At 42.9% G+C, this 18,240-nt stretch overlaps 1 protein-coding gene across 1 annotated transcript in view; it reads left to right on the forward strand.

Annotated features, from left to right (window-relative positions):
- The first annotated feature begins 1,054 nt into the window (after window positions 1-1,054).
- The window catches only part of PHEX (phosphate regulating endopeptidase X-linked), a 112,509-nt gene continuing 95,323 nt past the window's right edge, over window positions 1,055-18,240 (forward strand). The window contains exons 1-3 of the mRNA XM_063126472.1: window positions 1,055-1,737; window positions 9,697-9,765; window positions 10,868-11,029. Coding sequence (XP_062982542.1) covers window positions 1,614-1,737; window positions 9,697-9,765; window positions 10,868-11,029 — 355 coding nt within the window. The 5' untranslated portion in view covers window positions 1,055-1,613. The remainder of the gene's footprint in view (window positions 1,738-9,696; window positions 9,766-10,867; window positions 11,030-18,240) is intronic.

Genomic DNA, 18,240 nt, shown 5'->3' on the forward strand with positions numbered 1-18,240 from the left:
AAGCTTGGCATGAACAGAGTTTAATTTTGAGCCAAGCTTGAGTTCTACAACCTGCTCTCATTGCCAGGGCTCAGCCCTGGGATTTGTTTATTTAAAACATCTATATCCCCCCCACCACCATTTCTTCCAAAGGGCTCAAAGAGCTGAGCAAGGATAAATCCATAACATTAACAATTTAAGACATGCCTTAAATAACGCTAAAGCATTAGCAGAAAATAACGGAAAGAGCAGCAATAAAAGACACGAAATAATGTGGAAATTACTTCTGAGCATATGCAATGTGCAACTCTCACACCATGGAATCACCATATTCCTCTCTTCACACAACTCAGATTAGAGGAAATATCAGATGAGCATGATGTGCCTTTGAGACAAATGTAAAAGCCCCATCTCTCTCTTTAGAGAGTGGCCACTGGAAACAAGTTGGCACCACTAACAGCTTCCCTCCCATGGCAAAAAAACAGCCGGGGGGATTTTCATTGGGACTACAGCATGCGGGGGGGGGGAATGGTTAACCCCCTCCCTATGTGGCAACATCCTAGTCACACACACACACACTTCCACTGCTGCAATTACAGATATGTAAATGTGATCATAATGTGTAGTTTTTGTCTTGGTTCCAGCCATTATTGTTTCTGCAAAAGATTATTCAACGAAGGTAGTAAATTTACCCCCTTCTCCCCATTTTAAAGGAATTACTTCCAGATTTAACATCTGAAAGTTCAAAATCCCTGCATTTACAGCTTTGATTAGGGAACAGACACAGTTATTTAACGCATCTCATCCATGCCGTCTACTCTACGTGACGACTGCTCACCCCAGATTTCAGCTTTAGAACAGAGTACTGTGTTTGGATAGAAGTTACAAAAGCACCACAGACACCGAAATATAACTTGCTCTTTAAAAAACAAAACAAAACCCTTCTGTAGGTTGTTTTAATGACTGCTTTGCCTTCACTTGAGCATGACTCTGATGTTTGGCACTTGGTGTCATACACAAACCGCCCAAAACTTTCAAAGATATCCCAAGAGCTCCTCAGGAAGCTTTTAAAAGGATTCTGCTCTCGGAGAGGCTGCCTTTCTTCACTGAAGACAAACGGTGCCACTATACTGAAAAGGGAAGATGGTCTGCAGATAATTAGGTTTCTTGAAGAGCTGCAAGGAAACGTTCCTGTCAATGCAGCACCGGCAAAACTTTGTCTGATTGTCCAGTTTTGGGTGGGAAGACTTTTTTTTTAAAAAAGTGCTGGAATTTGGAATGGTGGAACTATCTGTTTGGGCAGCCTTGTGAAATGTTTATGTCCTGAACTGCTGATAAAAGTGTTCTGTTTGCAAACAGCAAGAGCTATAAATTGAGTTGTTGCTGCACATCTTTCCAAGTCCTGGTCAGAGAAGGAACTTAATACTGCATTTTATGTAGTGTCGTGCCCGCCCCCCCAATTCTGGGAAGAGGAAGGGACTTGGAAATGGGTCCTGACAGTAATGTTCATTACAATAAATAAGCTAGGTTGCAAAAGGCCACACATGGATGGGACTTCTCTGTAAATGAACAGTAACAAAGTGTGGTAGAAAGAAAACCAGACTTCTTTCAGAGGGCTTCGCACATCCATCCTGATGGAAGCAGAGGCGGCAGGGAGCTCAATGCTAGCCAACAGGAGAGCAGCTGGCAAACCTCTCCGGATAGCTCTTGGCGTTTTCGTGAGTAGCACGGTTCTACTTGGAACTGCACTTTTCCTGGGTAAGTTTCAGTATTTTGCACTAGCATAAATGCAACGTTTTCAAGGCCTGGCTGGAAAGGTGTTGTGTTGCCACTTGTATATTTGATTAGCTCTGCTGATCACATCCCACCCATCCCCACTGGAACGATTAATGAAGTGTTGTTGCTGTAGGACTGTTTAAGAGGACTTAAAGACCCAGGGGTTCCTGCCCTATTCTTCTAGGATTCTATGGATGCCTACTATGCACGTCCACTCAGAAAGAAGCCCGATTTGATTCATGGGACTTACTGTTAAGGAAATTATAGAATTGGAGCCTCAGTTTAACTGTTCTCATTTTTACTATATGGGGAGACATTTACAAAATGTATTTATGGCTTTATCTACTTACAAGCCAGCTTTTGTTGAGAATGATCCAAGACAGCTCACAATATAAATGAAAAAAGCAACACAAAATTATATGAAACATCTTTATACCAATTTCAAAGGAATTTCTTTACTCTAGGAAAACCTAGAACTGTGGTGCTCTGATGGGGCTCAGTTTCTCTGCCAGAAAATTCTCAGCAACTTCACTTAAGTACCATTTCCATGGTATTTTCGGGAAGCCATGATGGTAGAAAATGTAGTACAATTTTGTAGCGCAAATATGACGTACAGTGCAAGATGTTATATTTTCAAATACCAATGGAGCTTTTCCTAAGTACTTTAGGAAAATATATTCTAATATATTCTCAAAACTAGGATTGCAAGAGGCTTAACAGATGACATAGCCTCCCACATAACAGAGTTGGATCTTCCCAACTGAGCACTTAACAAGTTATTCCATTCCCTATAGATTATAGTCAGGGCACATGTATTCTGTGTCTAGCAAATTAAAATCAAGGCAAAGGCTTTACCTAAGGCTTTAACTGGGAGTAAGCCTCATTGGACTCAGTTTAAATTACTTCTGAGTAGACATGCATAGGATTGCACTGAAGCATATCTTTTCCAGATATTTATTTTGCATCATTCAATATGCTTTAAAGAATAGAGCTATTTTATTATACATATTTCCCCCCAAAGAACAATTCAGGAGTTAAAGATGAGACACAATCCTGGGACTTGCACTTAGCCTCTAAAGTAGGGCTGGGGGATCTGTGCCCTTCAGATATTATTGCACCATTCTGGCTCAGGCTGATGAGAGTTGGGAATCCAACAACATCTGGAAAGCCACAAATTCCCCACCCATCCTCTAGAGCAAGGGAGCTGAACCTCCTTAAGCACATTCCATTTTCAAAGAAGCTCTCAGGGGCCACATTCCGGTGGTCGGTGGGGCCAAAGGCAACAGGGGCCAAAACGCCAGCATATTTAGTCTTACCCAATTTGGGTTCCTCCAGCATGGCTGGATAGGGATGATGGGACTTGTACTCCAAAATAATCAGAGCAGGGTGGCAACCCATTGCACTCCAGATGTTTGTACTAAAACTCCCACCATCCCAAATCATCGGTCATGCTGGTTGGGCTGATGGGAGTTGTAATCCAACTCAGCTGGAGGGCAACTGGTTGCTTACCCCTGATCTGAAGGGATCCAGGCTGAGGAAGGCTCCCCTAGAGTCACAGAGGCGGGAGAGAGGGAACTGTAGTAGAACCACCATCCCTGCCGCCACCACACACCCACCCACATCTGCAGAACCATTTCTTGGGAACGAAGATCTCACCACACCACTCTATGTGGGGCTGACCTTGGAAATGCTGAGAAGCTACAGCTAGTGCAAAATATGGCAGCCCAACTTTTGTCAGGAACACAGTTTGTAGGTCACATTACATGGGACTTGGAACAATTTCATTGGCTTCCAATGTGTTTCTGGTCACAATTCAAGGTGCTGGTTTAGACCTACAAAGTCCTAAATAGTTTGAAGCCAAGGTATCTGAAAGACCACCTCCTTCCATATCAACCTGCCTATAATATATGATCTTCATCAGACAGCAGAGCTGGACTTCGGGGTGGGTGTGCCAGGCAGTCTCCTGGGGTGCTGAGTTGACCACCAAGCTTTGCTGAGGGCTGTGGGTTTTTTTAATGTACTGTCTGCAGTGAGCTAGGCAAGGCAAAACATGTCTGCAACCTTTCTTTCAAGGCTCTCCAGGTTGTTTGAGTACTAACTACAAAAATGATCTTCCTTCAATTAGCTTTAAAGTATGTTTCTTTTTCAGTTTCCACTTTGCTGTTATTGGTGCTTGGTAAAAATCACAGCTTTGCTCCTAAGCAATGTTCCCGAGCACTTAGCACTTCAAATGCTGTAAACACTATACACACTATATAAATAACAATAAAATAAAGCCATAAGCTGTAAGAGGTCAGCTGGATGCCTTTTTTATTTATAACATTTCTTCATTATTTTTAAAGATAAAAATAATGGATATTCTAAAATAAAGAGTGCTTACCAAAAGATAGGAACTGCTACAGAACAAATATTATATATATATATATATATATATATATATATATATATATATATTGTATAACTAGATCTGCTGGGTTGCACAGTGCACTGCCATTGCTCAGAATGTGGCTTTCCAAACTTTGGCTTGTGGCCACTGCAGCACAGTGGCTTAGAGATCAAAGTTTTGAGCAATGCCATTCTTGATGGACATCACACCTGCACCAGGCCCCATAAATCCTCTGGGTGGCCCTGAAAAACTGCCTACGGGAGGGGGGGCACCACAGGCACTCCTCACTTAGGGTCCTATTTATCTTAGAGACGGCCCTGTTAAAGGCCCTATTATATGACTCACCACCTAGGGAGGCTAGGATAGAGTTTGTGTGTCCTCAAGAAGAGGGCTTTTTGGTAGCAGCACTGTGATGGGGGATTCGCTCCCTCCTGAGGTGAGGTTGGCTCCTCCCACGTTTTGTTTTAGATGGGCAGTAAGAACTGTACTGTTCTGCTCAACTTTGGATGTTTATATTAAATAATTTTATTGTATGACTCTTTGCTCCCATTTCTCCATTTTAGTTGAAGTGTTAATCATAGAATCATAGAATAGTAGAGTTGGAAGGGGCCTACAAGGCCATCGAGTCCAACCCCTCATTAAAGCATACCTGACAGATGGCTGCCTAGCTTTTTATTATACATAGCACTGGGTGCCTGGCAGGCAGAGGTTGTGATTTATCAATCTAATAAATAAAAATAAAATAAAATGGAGGTCCTTACATGAACTTCTAGATATGCTCAGCAGCACACAGAGTCCTAACTTCTGTTCTATTTTTAGAACTCACCAGTGTGAACATATACAACAAGTTACTTCACAGGCGTGATGTTTCCTTAAAAAGAAATATTTTCATTCATAAGCATAATTGTTTGTAGAGCTGGACCATCACTTGGTAAACAAAGAATGCCTGGTTTTAGTTACATGTTTTATTAACTTTTTTCAATCATAGAATAAAGCTTGAAATGGGATGAATTAGGTACAAACTAGATATTGCGTGCACTTTTTAAAGTAAGGAAAATAAACTTTTTTTAAAAAAAATGGAAAGCATTCTCTGGAGGCTGCAGTTTTGACTGATGAATGAAGAGATGCTTAAGACTTTTCCCATGGGATGTTCCCCCCCCCCATTGAAATCACCCACTTCAAGCTGCTTTGACCCCTATGGTGTTCCAAATGCATATTTTCCCTCGCAAGCACCTCCTGCAAAGGGTTAAGCACATCTTTCCCCTCCCTTATGCTCAAAATTGTAGCATCCGAAGTCTGCTTTTCATTTTCAAAAAACAGTTGTGGCTTTGTTGCTCTTATTTGTGTTCGATTTAGAATCCGCCCCATCCCCAGTGGCTCAGGGTGAATATCATTATCAAAACATCTGTAAGCACTAAATACTTGAATGAATGCCACTTTTTTTTTTAAAAAAATCATTTTTTTAAAATGAAATCTTGTTCATCCCTATCCACTACATACTTCAACATTACATACTCTTTCAGCACATCCAGAAGTTAGGTGTTTGTTCTCAGAAGCCACTTCATGAAATGTACTATTTATGTCACATTTATTTATTTATTTGTTTATTGCATTTCTATACCGCGCAATAGCTGAAGCTCTCTGGGCGGTTTACATTGTGTTTAGACATCTGTTGCTCATAATGCAGGAGTGTGATACCTCTTTCAGGCCAAGCACCAAATTCAGTTTCAGGGCAGCTCTTGGGGGCTGCATTCCAGGGAATCATCCCTAATATTTGTGAAGTATCTCTACTAGTACATGACTTAAGCCATTTGAGCTAAAATATTTCTATGCATGCACATTTGTTTCCCTTAAATTGACTTCTCCTACTGTTCTCAAATCATTAACTTCTGACTATTATTATTGAGATCATTACTGCTCTTCCACAGTAAGCATTTCGGTGATTGCATTCTTCATATTAGAACTATATTGATTTATCTGCCAATGAACTATATTGATTTAACTAGTAATGAAGGCCACAACACACTACTGCATTCCTCGCCATCTTTTCCTTAATGGATCCACCTCCTCTCCTAGCCTGGCCTTCAGTCCCCAAGAAACAGCTTAATATACTCACAGATACTTCCTTTTCATCCTGGTTTCTGAGGCCAGATCTACACCAAGCAGGATATAACATTTTGAAAATGTTTTGAAAACTGTACATGGAGTGTGTCCTGGGCCCCAATAGTTGTAACTACTGTTATAAACTGTTTTAAAGCAGTAGTGTAGATCCTGCTTCAGTCATTCTCTTCTCTTTGTGCAAGACTTTGCCTGGTAGGCTGCCTTCATGGCGCTAAGTTGGCACCATTCCATGCCAGACCCTGCGGAATTGCTGCTGTGGGTTTCAGTGAATAATCCCTCCTGGGGGAGGCAGAACAGGCTTTCTGGATGCTGGCAGCCATTAGGCTTGCTGGGCCTGCCCCTCCCGTAGCTGGGCATGCCCCCTCCTGCAGCTTCTGGCGACCAATGGGAGGTTGCCTTCCATCCAGGAATGCCCCCAGTGCAGCGCCAGAGCAAGGACAGATGTTGGAAGAGCTGCACTGACCTTGCTCAGGCAGGAGAAGTCAGAGTAAGTCCATGACTTTTCAGCTGCAAATCTTTGGCTCTTTACCCTGGGGTGGCTCCAAATCAGTGTCTGTGTCATATTACCAATGCATCACAGATTTGAAGGCACTCTGGGGCAAAGACAATGTAGAGGCAGCCCCTGGGAGAAGGGTAAACACCTGCATCTGTTTCAGGTGCTGATTCAGGGCTGATTTACTTATAACATTGGTGATGCATTTGCTGTGGAGGAGATAAACAGCTTGCATGTAGCTGTCTGTGCTGTTTGGCACCTATGTGTTATCAAGCACCTCCAAAATTCTGTTGTTTTGTGAAGAAGTGACCTATGGCCGGAAAAGAGGGCCATATTTCGGTCTTGGAGAAGACAGAATATTTCCATTAGATACTCAGGCCCTACATGTCCCAAGTGAAACTGCCTACATGACTTCTTGCAAACAACTTTCGGATCAGCCCATTGTGTTCTGATTTTCATTAATTCATCTGTATTAAGACTTGCAAATTTTATTTATTTATTTATTTATTTATTTATTTATTACATTTTTATACCGCCCAATAGCCGAAGCTCTCTGGACGGTTCACAAAAATTAAAACCACAATAAAACAAAGAACAGGTTAAAAGCACAATTACAAAATACAGTATAAAAAGCACAACCAGGATAAAACCACGCAGCAGAAATTGATATAAGATTAAAATACAGAGTTAGAACAATAAAATTTAAATTTAAGTTAAAATTAAGTGTTAAAATACTGAGAGAATAAAAAGGTCTTCAGCTGGCGACGAGAGCAGTACAGTGTAGGCGCCAGGCGGACCTCTCTGGGGAGTTCATTCCACAACCGGGGTGCCACAGCGGAGAAAGCCCTCCCTCTAGTAGCCACCTGCCTCACTTCCTTCAGCAGGGGCTCATGGAGAAGGGCCCCTGTAGATGATCTTAAGGTCCGGGCAGGTACATATGGGAGGAGGCGTTCCTTCAGATAACCTGGCCCCAAACCGTTTAGGGCTTTAAATGTCAATACCAGCACTTTGAATCGGGCCCGGACCTGGACTGGTAGCCAATGAAGTTGTAAAAGGACTGGCGTAATGTGATCTCGCCGGCCAGTCCCTATTAGTAAACGGGCTGCCCTGTTTTGTACCAGCTGAAGCTTCCGGACCGTTTTCAAAGGCAGCCCCATGTATAACGCATTGCAGTAATCCAAGCGAGAGGTTATCAGAGCATGGATAACTGTAGCTAGGCTATCTCTGTCCAGATAAGGGCGTAGTTGGTATATCAACCTAAGCTGATAAAAGGTGCTCTTTGCCACTGAGTTCACCTGTGCCTCAAGTGACAGTTCTGGATCCAAGAGCACCCCCAAACTACGGGCCCGATCCTTTAGGGAGAGTGCAACCCCGTCCAGGACAGGGCAAACATCACCTCGCCGGACAGATGAATCACCCGCTAACAGTACCTCCGTCTTTTCTGGATTGAGTCTCAGTTTGTTAGCCCTCATCCAGTCCATTACCGTGCCCAGGCACTGGTTCAGAACAGCCACTGCCTCACCTGGGTTTGATGAAAAGGAAAGGTAGAGCTGGGTATCATCCGCATATTGATGACACCTCAGTCCACATCTCCGGATAACCTCCCCCAGCGGCTTCATGTATATGTTAAACAGCATAGGGGATAAAATAGAGCCCTGTGGAACCCCATGGCTTAGGAGCCACGGCACAGAGAAATAATCCCCCAGCACCACCTTCTGGAATCGGCCATCCGAGTAGGAGCGGAACCACTGCAACGCAGTATCTCCCACTCCCAGCTCAGACAACCTATCCAGAAGGATACCGTGGTCGATGGTATCAAAGGCCACTGAAAGGTCCAGGAGAACCAACAGGGTTGCACTCCCCCTGTCTCTCTCCCGACAGAGGTCATCCCACAGGGCGACCAAGGCAGTTTCCGTTCCAAAACCAGGCCTGAAACCCAATTGAAATGGATCTAGATAATCCGTTTCATTCAAGAGTGCCTGGAGTTGTCCTGCAACCACCCGCTCAAGCACCTTGCCCAGGAAAGGGATATTAGCCACCGGCCTGTAGTTGTTAACATCCTCCGGGTCCAGATTAGGCTTCTTCAGGAGTGGTCTAATTACCGCCTCTTTTAAAGATCTTGTCCCAGGATGGCAACCACAGAAGTACCTACCAAGAAATATTTTACTGGATTTCTACCTTCCAGTTTGAACCAGATGGAAGGAAAATGATTAGCTGGTTTACTTTGCTTAACCTTTTAAGTATTCTTAAGACTTTTTCAAGTTTGGAACCCACTCCTCAACATTATGTCAAACCTGAATTGGAAGGGGGGAAAGATTACTAATTTTTAAATGTGTGTTATCTTTTAACCTTCTCAATGCGAATGTCTTTTGGATATATGAGTCTAATTCCCCCAATGAGCCTTTTTAATTCATTTTAAAATTCTTCTTTAATAAAACAAAGAATTGTTTTCAAGGACCTTGTCTGTGGTCTCTGACTCCCTCAGTTTTTGGGGTCTCAATTTCACCTACACACCCAAAGTTCAGCACCAAAATATCCCTCTTGTGTGTGCTTGGTTTATGTATGTAATATGCATGCATCCATGAAAATCAGAGTACTCATCTTAATCGATGCCATTTGTCTTCTTTCTAGCACCCAACATGCTGTCAGGGTAACTTCTGAGTTAAATCAAGCATTGTATACTATTCCCCCCTCCCAAAGACACTGTTTATGTAATATATAAACTGAAGATGTTGCATTAGTGTAAAAATCCAAAATCCACAATTGGAGAATATCTTTATTAGATATGGATACCAATCACGAATTTTGGAAAAAAAAATAAGGACCAACAATGTCCCCACTGCTTTTTGTATTTCAAAGTTCCATGGCTGCAAAATTCATTCTGTCCTTGAGTCAAAGAAATAAACAGGATAATCCATGCTGTTTTTTTCCTCTTTTGCAGTTAGCCAAGGTCTTATAAAGTTTCACCCAAAGCAACAGTATTGCTTGACTCCTGAATGCATTGAAGCTGGTAAGTGATGTATTTTTTCTTTCTTGTATTATAGTTAAAGCACATTGTTATGAAGAAATATGAAATGTTTATGTTTTCAGTGGCCTGAGAGCTGCTTCTCAGAAAGGCTTAATAAACTCTAAGTACACTTTGAAAATCAGCATCTAATCCGTTTATGTTAAAACTGGGAGGCAGTCACCTCCCTAAAAGCCCTATAAGAGCTCTGCTAGATCAGACCGTTTAATCCAGGGCTGAGAAAAACTAGGGCCCTCCAGATGTAGTTGGACTTCAACTCCCATAAGCCCATGCCGGCATGGGCAACAAAATCTAGAGGGCCACCAGTTCTCCACCACAGAATTCTAATCAACATCCTGTTTTCCACAGTGGGTTAGGGTGGCCAGGTGTCCTACTTTATACAGGGCAACTCTCTATTTTGGAGAGCTGGCAGAGGACAGTCCTATCTCTGAAGGTGTTCTCTATTTGATGGGCTGTCCAGTCTGGGTCTGGTTTGAAGCCAAAGAACGATTACGAGGGAGATCAAGGGCCTTGAACTCGCCCATCAGTAGTGAGCACCTGGACAGCAGACAGAGCAGGGACTCAGGTCACTTGGTCAATCTTCTCCACTATGTTGACATGTAAAGTATCTACATAAATTATAATTATTATTTCTAAATTTGTGCTTATATTTCCATACACCAACTGGCAACCTCTTTTTTGGTGATGCAGTTTCTCATTTTTGGTAATGCGATAAGTGGTCACCCTAGTGGTCTGACAGATTTATTTATTATTACACTTATATGACACTTACATTGCATGACACAACAAGCTGCAGCACACTTGCATTTTAAAAATAATGGCCACTGTGCATCAGGTAAATTAATCCATGGTAACTTGATGTGATGTGCGAACAGGCCCATTGAATGAACAATCTGACAGAAGGAAAAGAAGCTAAAAACAGAATTGCAGAAACCTAAGGCACTGAGGGAATCAAAGCAAAGAGGATGGTCATTTGTATCAAGGCTAACAGAGTCTGAGTATTGGGGAAAAGGTGGGATACAAATAATAATAATAATAATAATAATAATAATAATGATGTTACATAATATTATGTGACTCTTTCCAGCTTCTGCCATCAAAAGCAAGTTAAATACATCTGTGGATCCCTGCGATAATTTTTTCCGGTTTGCCTGTGAAGGATGGATACAGGATAATCCAATTCCTGAAGATTCCTCAAGTTATGGAATCTATCCGTGGTTGAGGCATAATGTGGACCTCAAGTTGAAAGGTAGGAGGCTTCTTGCTCAAACCGAGTTTATGGCAGTAGAGCATACCGACCTGCTTCGTAGAGAATTATCTAGCATCTCTCTTTCTCTCTGTTTATTGCTATGAGTATACATGATGCTTTAGAGCAGGTATGGGCAACTTGTGTTCCTCCAGATGTTTTGGCCTACATCTCCCATTCATTGCCACATGTTGCCCACCCATGCTTTACAAAGTACTGGAGGACAGTTGCCACACTGTTTTCAGTGGTTTGCTCTTGGTCAGAGGGCAGAATGAGAGAATATCAGGGCTGCTCGTTCTACGAAATAAAAATTTAGACAAACAAGAATTCATTATCTTATTTTGTGTGGTAAAAATGCCAAAATGAATGTCTTTCAGCTATCAGTTCATAATCTACCTTCAAAACCTTAAAACTATTTCTCACTGGTTCATTCAAAGTTATGTTTACATAATCAAAGAAATAAAATAGAATTCCATTGTAATATGGCCCCATGTCCAAAATGTCATATGTTCACAAAAATCATTCCCTCTGTTTCTGATGTTGAGGCACTGATCTTTGTGTAGCTGAAATGACACACATACAAGGGGCGGTATCAGCAAGCTCAGTGGACCCTGAGGTTTGCAGAAGCATGTAAAACTCTTTAGGAGGGAATAAACTAAGTTGGCTCAATAGTGGCCATGGAATGCTGGGGTGAGGGATGGGAAGATGGGAACAGAATTCAGGTTCAAGGGGGAACAGAATAGAGTATTGTGGAAAAGAGGATGGCTGGCTGAATGCAACAGTGAACAGGACTGCAACTTTTTGCATTTTTGCATGATCCACTAAATCATGGGTCCCATTATTATGATTGTTATTATGATGATTATTAGGCATTTTTAAATTTGTGGGGTCAGCTTTAGAGGGTGACTGGGAAGGGAGGCACATGTTCTCCAATAGCTAACTTCTGCAGTAGTCAAGGACATGTATATCATAGCACTGTAGTTCAACCTGAAGGGTAAAAAGTGAGGAGAAATGATGTGAAATGAAAGGCCACAACATCCACGCCCATATAAGATGGAAAAGATACTTTTTTCAAAACCTGTCATCTAGGAATGTAGAAGCAGCTTTAGATGAACAGTTACTCCAAAGCTGCCTGCCTGCCTGCCTGCCTGCCTAGCAACGTAAGCTTGGTTTAAAGGTAATATCCTTTAACTCAGTGGTGGAGGACCTCTGGCCCATGGGCTAAATTCAGCCCATGGAGGTTCCTAATTTGGCCCGTGGAAGAACCTCCACTGGCCCCTCCACCTCCCATGATATCACCCCACCCACTTTGCTATTTCACTGTGCATTGAAAGGCATGGCGCTCCAAAAGGGTCTCAGACAGCACTGGGAAGCTGGCTTGGTCCTTCCCTTCATGCGCCGCTTGCTACCCCTTTCTCCATGCAGTCAGAGATGTGGAGCTCCATGACTCTCTCTGCATGAAGAAAGGAAAGGGGTGAGGGCTGATGACATCAGTGAAGGAAGAAGGATTTGGGGAATGGGGTGTCACCCCCTTGACATATTCCAGCCTGCTGGATTGGTCTGAGGGAGTAATCCAGCCCCCCTGCAGCTTGACATGTTAGGGTTTGGGAGGAAAGTTTGGGTGGTGCTTTGGATGTGTGCATATCCAAACCATATGAATGACATCTTCTGTGAGAAGGCAATTACTTGAGTTTCAGAAGAAAAACATATTTTGCAAATGACACAGATGTATGTACATTTATATCATTTGTGCAATTCATACAGCTGACAGAATCCAGCTTTTTGGGTGCATAATGTTTTCATGCTCAAACTACACATCCCTGGGCTCTCCATTCTGAGAGAATGATACATTGCAACTGAAATAGTGGGTGTGGTTTTGTCAACACACTGTGTCGAGGACTATGTGATGTAGGCGCTCTTTCACAAATGTTCTTAAACATGTTTATTTGGAAAGGAGATGAAATCTGAGATTTTTGGCTTCTGTAGCAGACTGAGTAAAATGAAGGTCCTGAGGTGTGTGGTTCCTCTTAAATTATCTGCCACCAAGAGAACTCTCTTGGGGAATGTACATGCGTCTAGAGAGAAAAAATAGTCTGGGGTGGAAATGTGTAGGAAGCAAGATATTTTAATCTATCTTTATGTTGGATTTTACTGCAAAACCATCTCAGTGGGCTATTACACAAACCCACACAGAAAAACATGACTCTTATTTTTAAGCAGCAATGCCTGCCTTTTATAATGGGCGTGAAATCTGGTAACAGAACAAAGGAGGTTGAACAGAAATGGAATAGTACAAAGTGTTTATCTTGGTGCATTGTCAACATGCGGGCAGTGCAGAGATTGCAGCCATTTCCCATTCTGAGAATCAGTTGTACTGGTAGTTATATTATATAACAAAACTCTGGTGGTCAGTATTTTCTCCCTTTACACTGCGCCTGTCCCTCTGTTATCTAGCTCAACATGTTTCTTTTTCTCTACATGCCTTGTTTCTAGTCTATGCTGCTGACTTGTCCTTCCTCTGAAGAAAAATAGCTCTATTCTATGTATGTGTATTCCCTGCTACGTGTCTTCCTCACTTAGAGCTAATGGCGTTACTCTGGCTCTTGCATCCAGAGTGGCTTACAATCAGTAAGCAAAAAGACAGTCCCTGCCCTCAGGTTTACAGTCTAATAAAGACATGACACACAAGGAAAAGGAGTTCAGGAGGGAAGAGGGAAAAGAGAGAGAGAGAAAGTAAGTGGACCGGCAACAGGGCTGATGGGATTGTTCTGCACCCGAAGGAGGGGAGTCCAACTGGAGCAGGCCCAACGTTTCCTCTGCCTGCCCCTGTCTCCTTGCTGTTTCTTCTTCCCCACAGGGCCAAGATGACAGTTTTCCCTGTGGGGGTGGGGGTGGGGGTGGGGAGACTCCAACTGGAGCAGGCCCCGATGTTTCCTCCTTCTGGCTCCAGAAGGTGTATTTGGGGAATTTTGCTCGGCCCCATGGATTCTCCTGCATGAGGTTCCCCATGCTATTTATCATCTATTCTACACGAAACTGCTGAGTGGGGCCATGTGGAGGTTTGGAGTGCACTATCATCAGGACACTGATGACACACAGCTCCTTTCCATCCTCATCCGGTGAAGCAGGGGAAGAGCTAAATCAGTGCCTGGCTATGACAATGGACTTCAGTCCAATCAACTGAAGCTCATCCAGACAACACTGAGATGCTGTTAGTGGGTGGTTCTTCTAACCAGATGGAGAGTGCTCCGTCTGTTGTGGATGGGGTTGCACTCCCCTTGAAGGATCAGGTACGTAGCTTGGGGGATCTCCTGGAGTCATCTCTATCACTTGAGGCTCAGGTGACCTCTGTGGGCATGGAGTACCTTCTACCAGCTTTGCTTGGTGGCCCAGCTATGCCCCTATCTGGACAAGGATACTCTGGGTTCACTAATCCATCGTCTAGTATCCAAAGGAAGTGAGGCAGGTGGCTACCAGGAGGAGGGCCTTCTCTGCTGTGGCTCCCCGGCTGTGGAATGAGCTCCCTAAGGAGGTTCGCTTGGCACCTACATTATATGCTTTTAGATGCCAGGTGAAGACCTTTTTATTCTCCCAACATTTTAACAATCTATAAATTTTAAATAACATGGTTTTAAATTTGTAATTTTGCATTGCTGCTGTTTTTATCTGGTTGAGCTTTTATATTGTATTTTATATTATGATTTTATACTGTTGTTTTATACTTTGAATGTTTTCTATTTTTGTGAACCGCCCAGAGAGCTCCGGCTATTGGGCGGTATAGAAATGTAATAAATAAAAATAAATAAAAAATAAAAATATATTGCAGACTGGTATAAATGAGGGTCAGACTACACATGGTAGGGAAGACATCTTACCTCCGCTTTGTTGAAGAGGGACAATAACTCAGTGGGAATCTACACTGGTGTTATTCTAACGTTTTGAATGGGTTACTGTGACGCACAGCATCACGTGACCCTGGGTCTCCAACGTTGTAAATGAGTTCTACTTACCGGTTCTATTTCTTAGTTCCAGCGTGGCTACAGGTTCATGTGCCTCCTTCTACCGGTAATTTTCCTCTCCCAACCCAGAGCTGCCGGGTTTGCTCCGCCCACTTCCTGTTCTCCTTCCTTCGCCCAGTTTACTATCTTATCTGCTACAGCAGATAAATCACACCAGCCTTATACTGTGCAATCACTGACAACTGCATGCAAAGGACTCAGACGTTTTCCACCTTAGAATCTGCTTTTATTGTGAAGTACTCCCATGCATCCTGCCTTAAAATTTGAATCAAATTGGGTCATCGGTTGATTTTTTTTTTTTAATATTTCCTCACTCTTTGCAAAGGAGCTGAGGAGCGCTCAAAGGATCGCTGTAGCTCCGTGCAGGAAAATTAATAAGGATCTCTTGCTCCCAGTCCAAAACTCATGACCAGCGGGGCTTAAATGCGGTTGCTGCTAAAACTTTTCAATTTGGTCTCCCATCTAAACCCTGACCAGACCCAACCCTGCTTAGCTTCAGCAAAGTGGCTGGCTCCTATGCATTCACACAATTCCCTGGGACTTGTATTAAGATGTTTTGGAAGGGGGTTTGTGTGTGCTTATGACTTTTGCCCTGCACTGCTGGCTAGGAATGAGGCAGGCAGTGGGCGGAGCAAACCCAGCAGCTCAGAGCAACCCAGAACAATGGAAAGGATTTAACAATGAGCCCTGCAGTAACGTTACAGCTAAACGCAAGTCACGCTAGTATGCCCCGTGATTCAGAGAACCGATACAGAGAACCACGTTAGAAAGGGACACTAGCAACATTATAAGACTAGTGTAGATCCGGCCTCAGTAGCAGAGCACATGCTTAGTATATAGAAGAGCCCAGGTTCAATCTAAGACAGGCATGGGAAACTGATCCAAATGCCTTCAGGATTGCCCTCTGTGGGTTGGATAACATTGAGGAGCATGCCCCTCCCTCTCAGGGGGCCTCCCCTCTTGCCAGAGCCACTGTGTTGCTAGCTCTAACCTGCTAGCAACAGCACTCTCTTGCCCATGTTACCCATAGGAATATAGCCTCTGATACTGGAAGTAGCATATAGCCACCGACTAGTAGCTATTGATAGCCTTCTCCTCCACATTGGGGGCTTGCACATTTGGAGGGAATCTGTTCATTTTTGCAAGTGTGAATTCGTGCAAGTGCAAATTTGAGAAAATTTGGAAGCAAAAAAACCAAACAAACCCATTCTGTTGCTGAGCAGACAACAGAACAAAAGCTGCCTGACAAATCGCGAAATGCAGATGGGATGGATTTTACACAGTCTGTACATCCTTAGCTCCAACCCATTGATGATTTTAGTTGCCCTTTTCTGCACTTTTTACAACTCTACAATATGCTTTTAAAGGTGCGGTGACCAGAACTGTACACAGTTGCACATAGATTTGTATGAGGGCAGCTCCTGCTCCTGTAAAGAGTCCACTCCCATCAATCCCACTTTACACATAACAGGGACACACACATGGAGAGAAACAGAATGCACATGGCTGCCCTATGATTTCTACTTTAGCCTGAAATGCAGGACTGGAATGTGACCATTGATTCTACTTACACAATGTTAATACCCTATTTTGATTCTCTTGTGTGACTTTCCCAATGTCATTAGTTTAATAAAAGTTGATGTAACCCATAGTTATGGTTTCTCTACATGATGATTTAGGCTACAGTCCTAAACACATCTAAACCAAAGGACGTTGTGTTGACATCAGCAGGACGTATTTCCATGCAACAAGGATTGAAGTGTTAAAAAAAAATTCTGAACGTAACTGTGGTTATGAAGAGGTGGGTGAGAATTTGCAGCTTATGTAGCAAATGTATTTTGACGGGTTTTTTTGGGAGTCCGGATAGATTTGGTTTGCATGACACACAGCCGCCCACCATGGCTTAATTTACTTGCAGGGGCTGATGTGTTGTGGCAGGTGTCCATGGGTAGCATTTTTGCTGGGGCCATGGGTGCTCACCTTGCCATGGTTTGTCATTTTGTGTGAATCCTGGTAGCAGGGGTTATTTGAGGTTTAGACAATCCCTCAAATAATCCATGGCTTGTGTGGTCTGCCCCGATAACTTCAGCATGCGTATAAAGCTCTTGTGTAGAATTGGAGTTCTGTGCCAAGCAGATGTTTCTCTTTTAACTTCAAACTCAAAATTGGTTCATACATCATGGAGAAGCTGGGGGAAAAGATATATGATTCACTCACATTTCTGCTTTCTCCTCGAGTCCCAGAGCTCAGATGGAGCCAATAAATCTCACTATGGTATGATATGGGAATCCTACTTTCGTACATTACAGCAGAAGTGAAGCAGTGTAAGTTACTTGCTCTCTGGCTTCTATGCAACTTCTGTACCTGCCCCTCAGACATATGCCGCTGGAACATTCTAGGGGTCAAACTATACATCCCATTAATTGTGTAGCATGTAGCTGAGCCTAATCTCTTTTTTTACTCGAGAGTAAGGGCACATAGCCCTGATTCAGATCAGGACCACCGCAAGGTGGGAGAGTTAGAGTAAACCGTTTCCTCCCCACTGCTTTTTTCCTGAAATTTTCTCCTCCTGGGGGAGGGGAGTTAAAGAAAAGAGAGCTACCATTACCTCCAGGGCCAGATCTACACCAAGCAGGATATGACACTTTGAAAACAGTTTGAAAACTGTATCTGGAGTGTGTCCTGGGCCCCAACAGTTGTCACTACTGCTATAAACTGTTTTAAAGCAGTAGTGTAGATCCTGCCCAGTACAGAGTTATTTCTTATTAAAATCTCTCTCTCTCTCTCCCTCTCCCTCTCTCTCTCTCTCTCTCTCTCTCTGTGTGTGTCTGGGGAGGTGGGGAGGAATTTTGGGAAGCAAAATCCACTCCTGCTGCACACTAGTCTCAATCTGAATCTGAACCACATGCACTTGTTCTTGATTAAAACATTTTTTTGAACATAATGTGTACTTTAACTCTAACATTGAAAATTATTGGGAATTCTCAATTTCTGTGTTTAAAACTTTCATTAACTGCCTGACTGTGAATTCTTTCTCACATTAAATAATACCACCCATCTTTAAATGACAACATCATTTGGCACTGAGGCCTTTTATAAGTTGTTTATAATTCTTTGGGGACAGAGACATAAAAAGTGAAGTTTCACAATATAAGACTGAGACTGCCAAGATCTTTCCACATAAAGTTGTTCTGC

The sequence above is a fragment of the Elgaria multicarinata genome, chromosome 5 (assembly GCF_023053635.1).
Source record: "Elgaria multicarinata webbii isolate HBS135686 ecotype San Diego chromosome 5, rElgMul1.1.pri, whole genome shotgun sequence".
Lineage (NCBI taxonomy): Eukaryota > Metazoa > Chordata > Lepidosauria > Squamata > Anguidae > Elgaria > Elgaria multicarinata.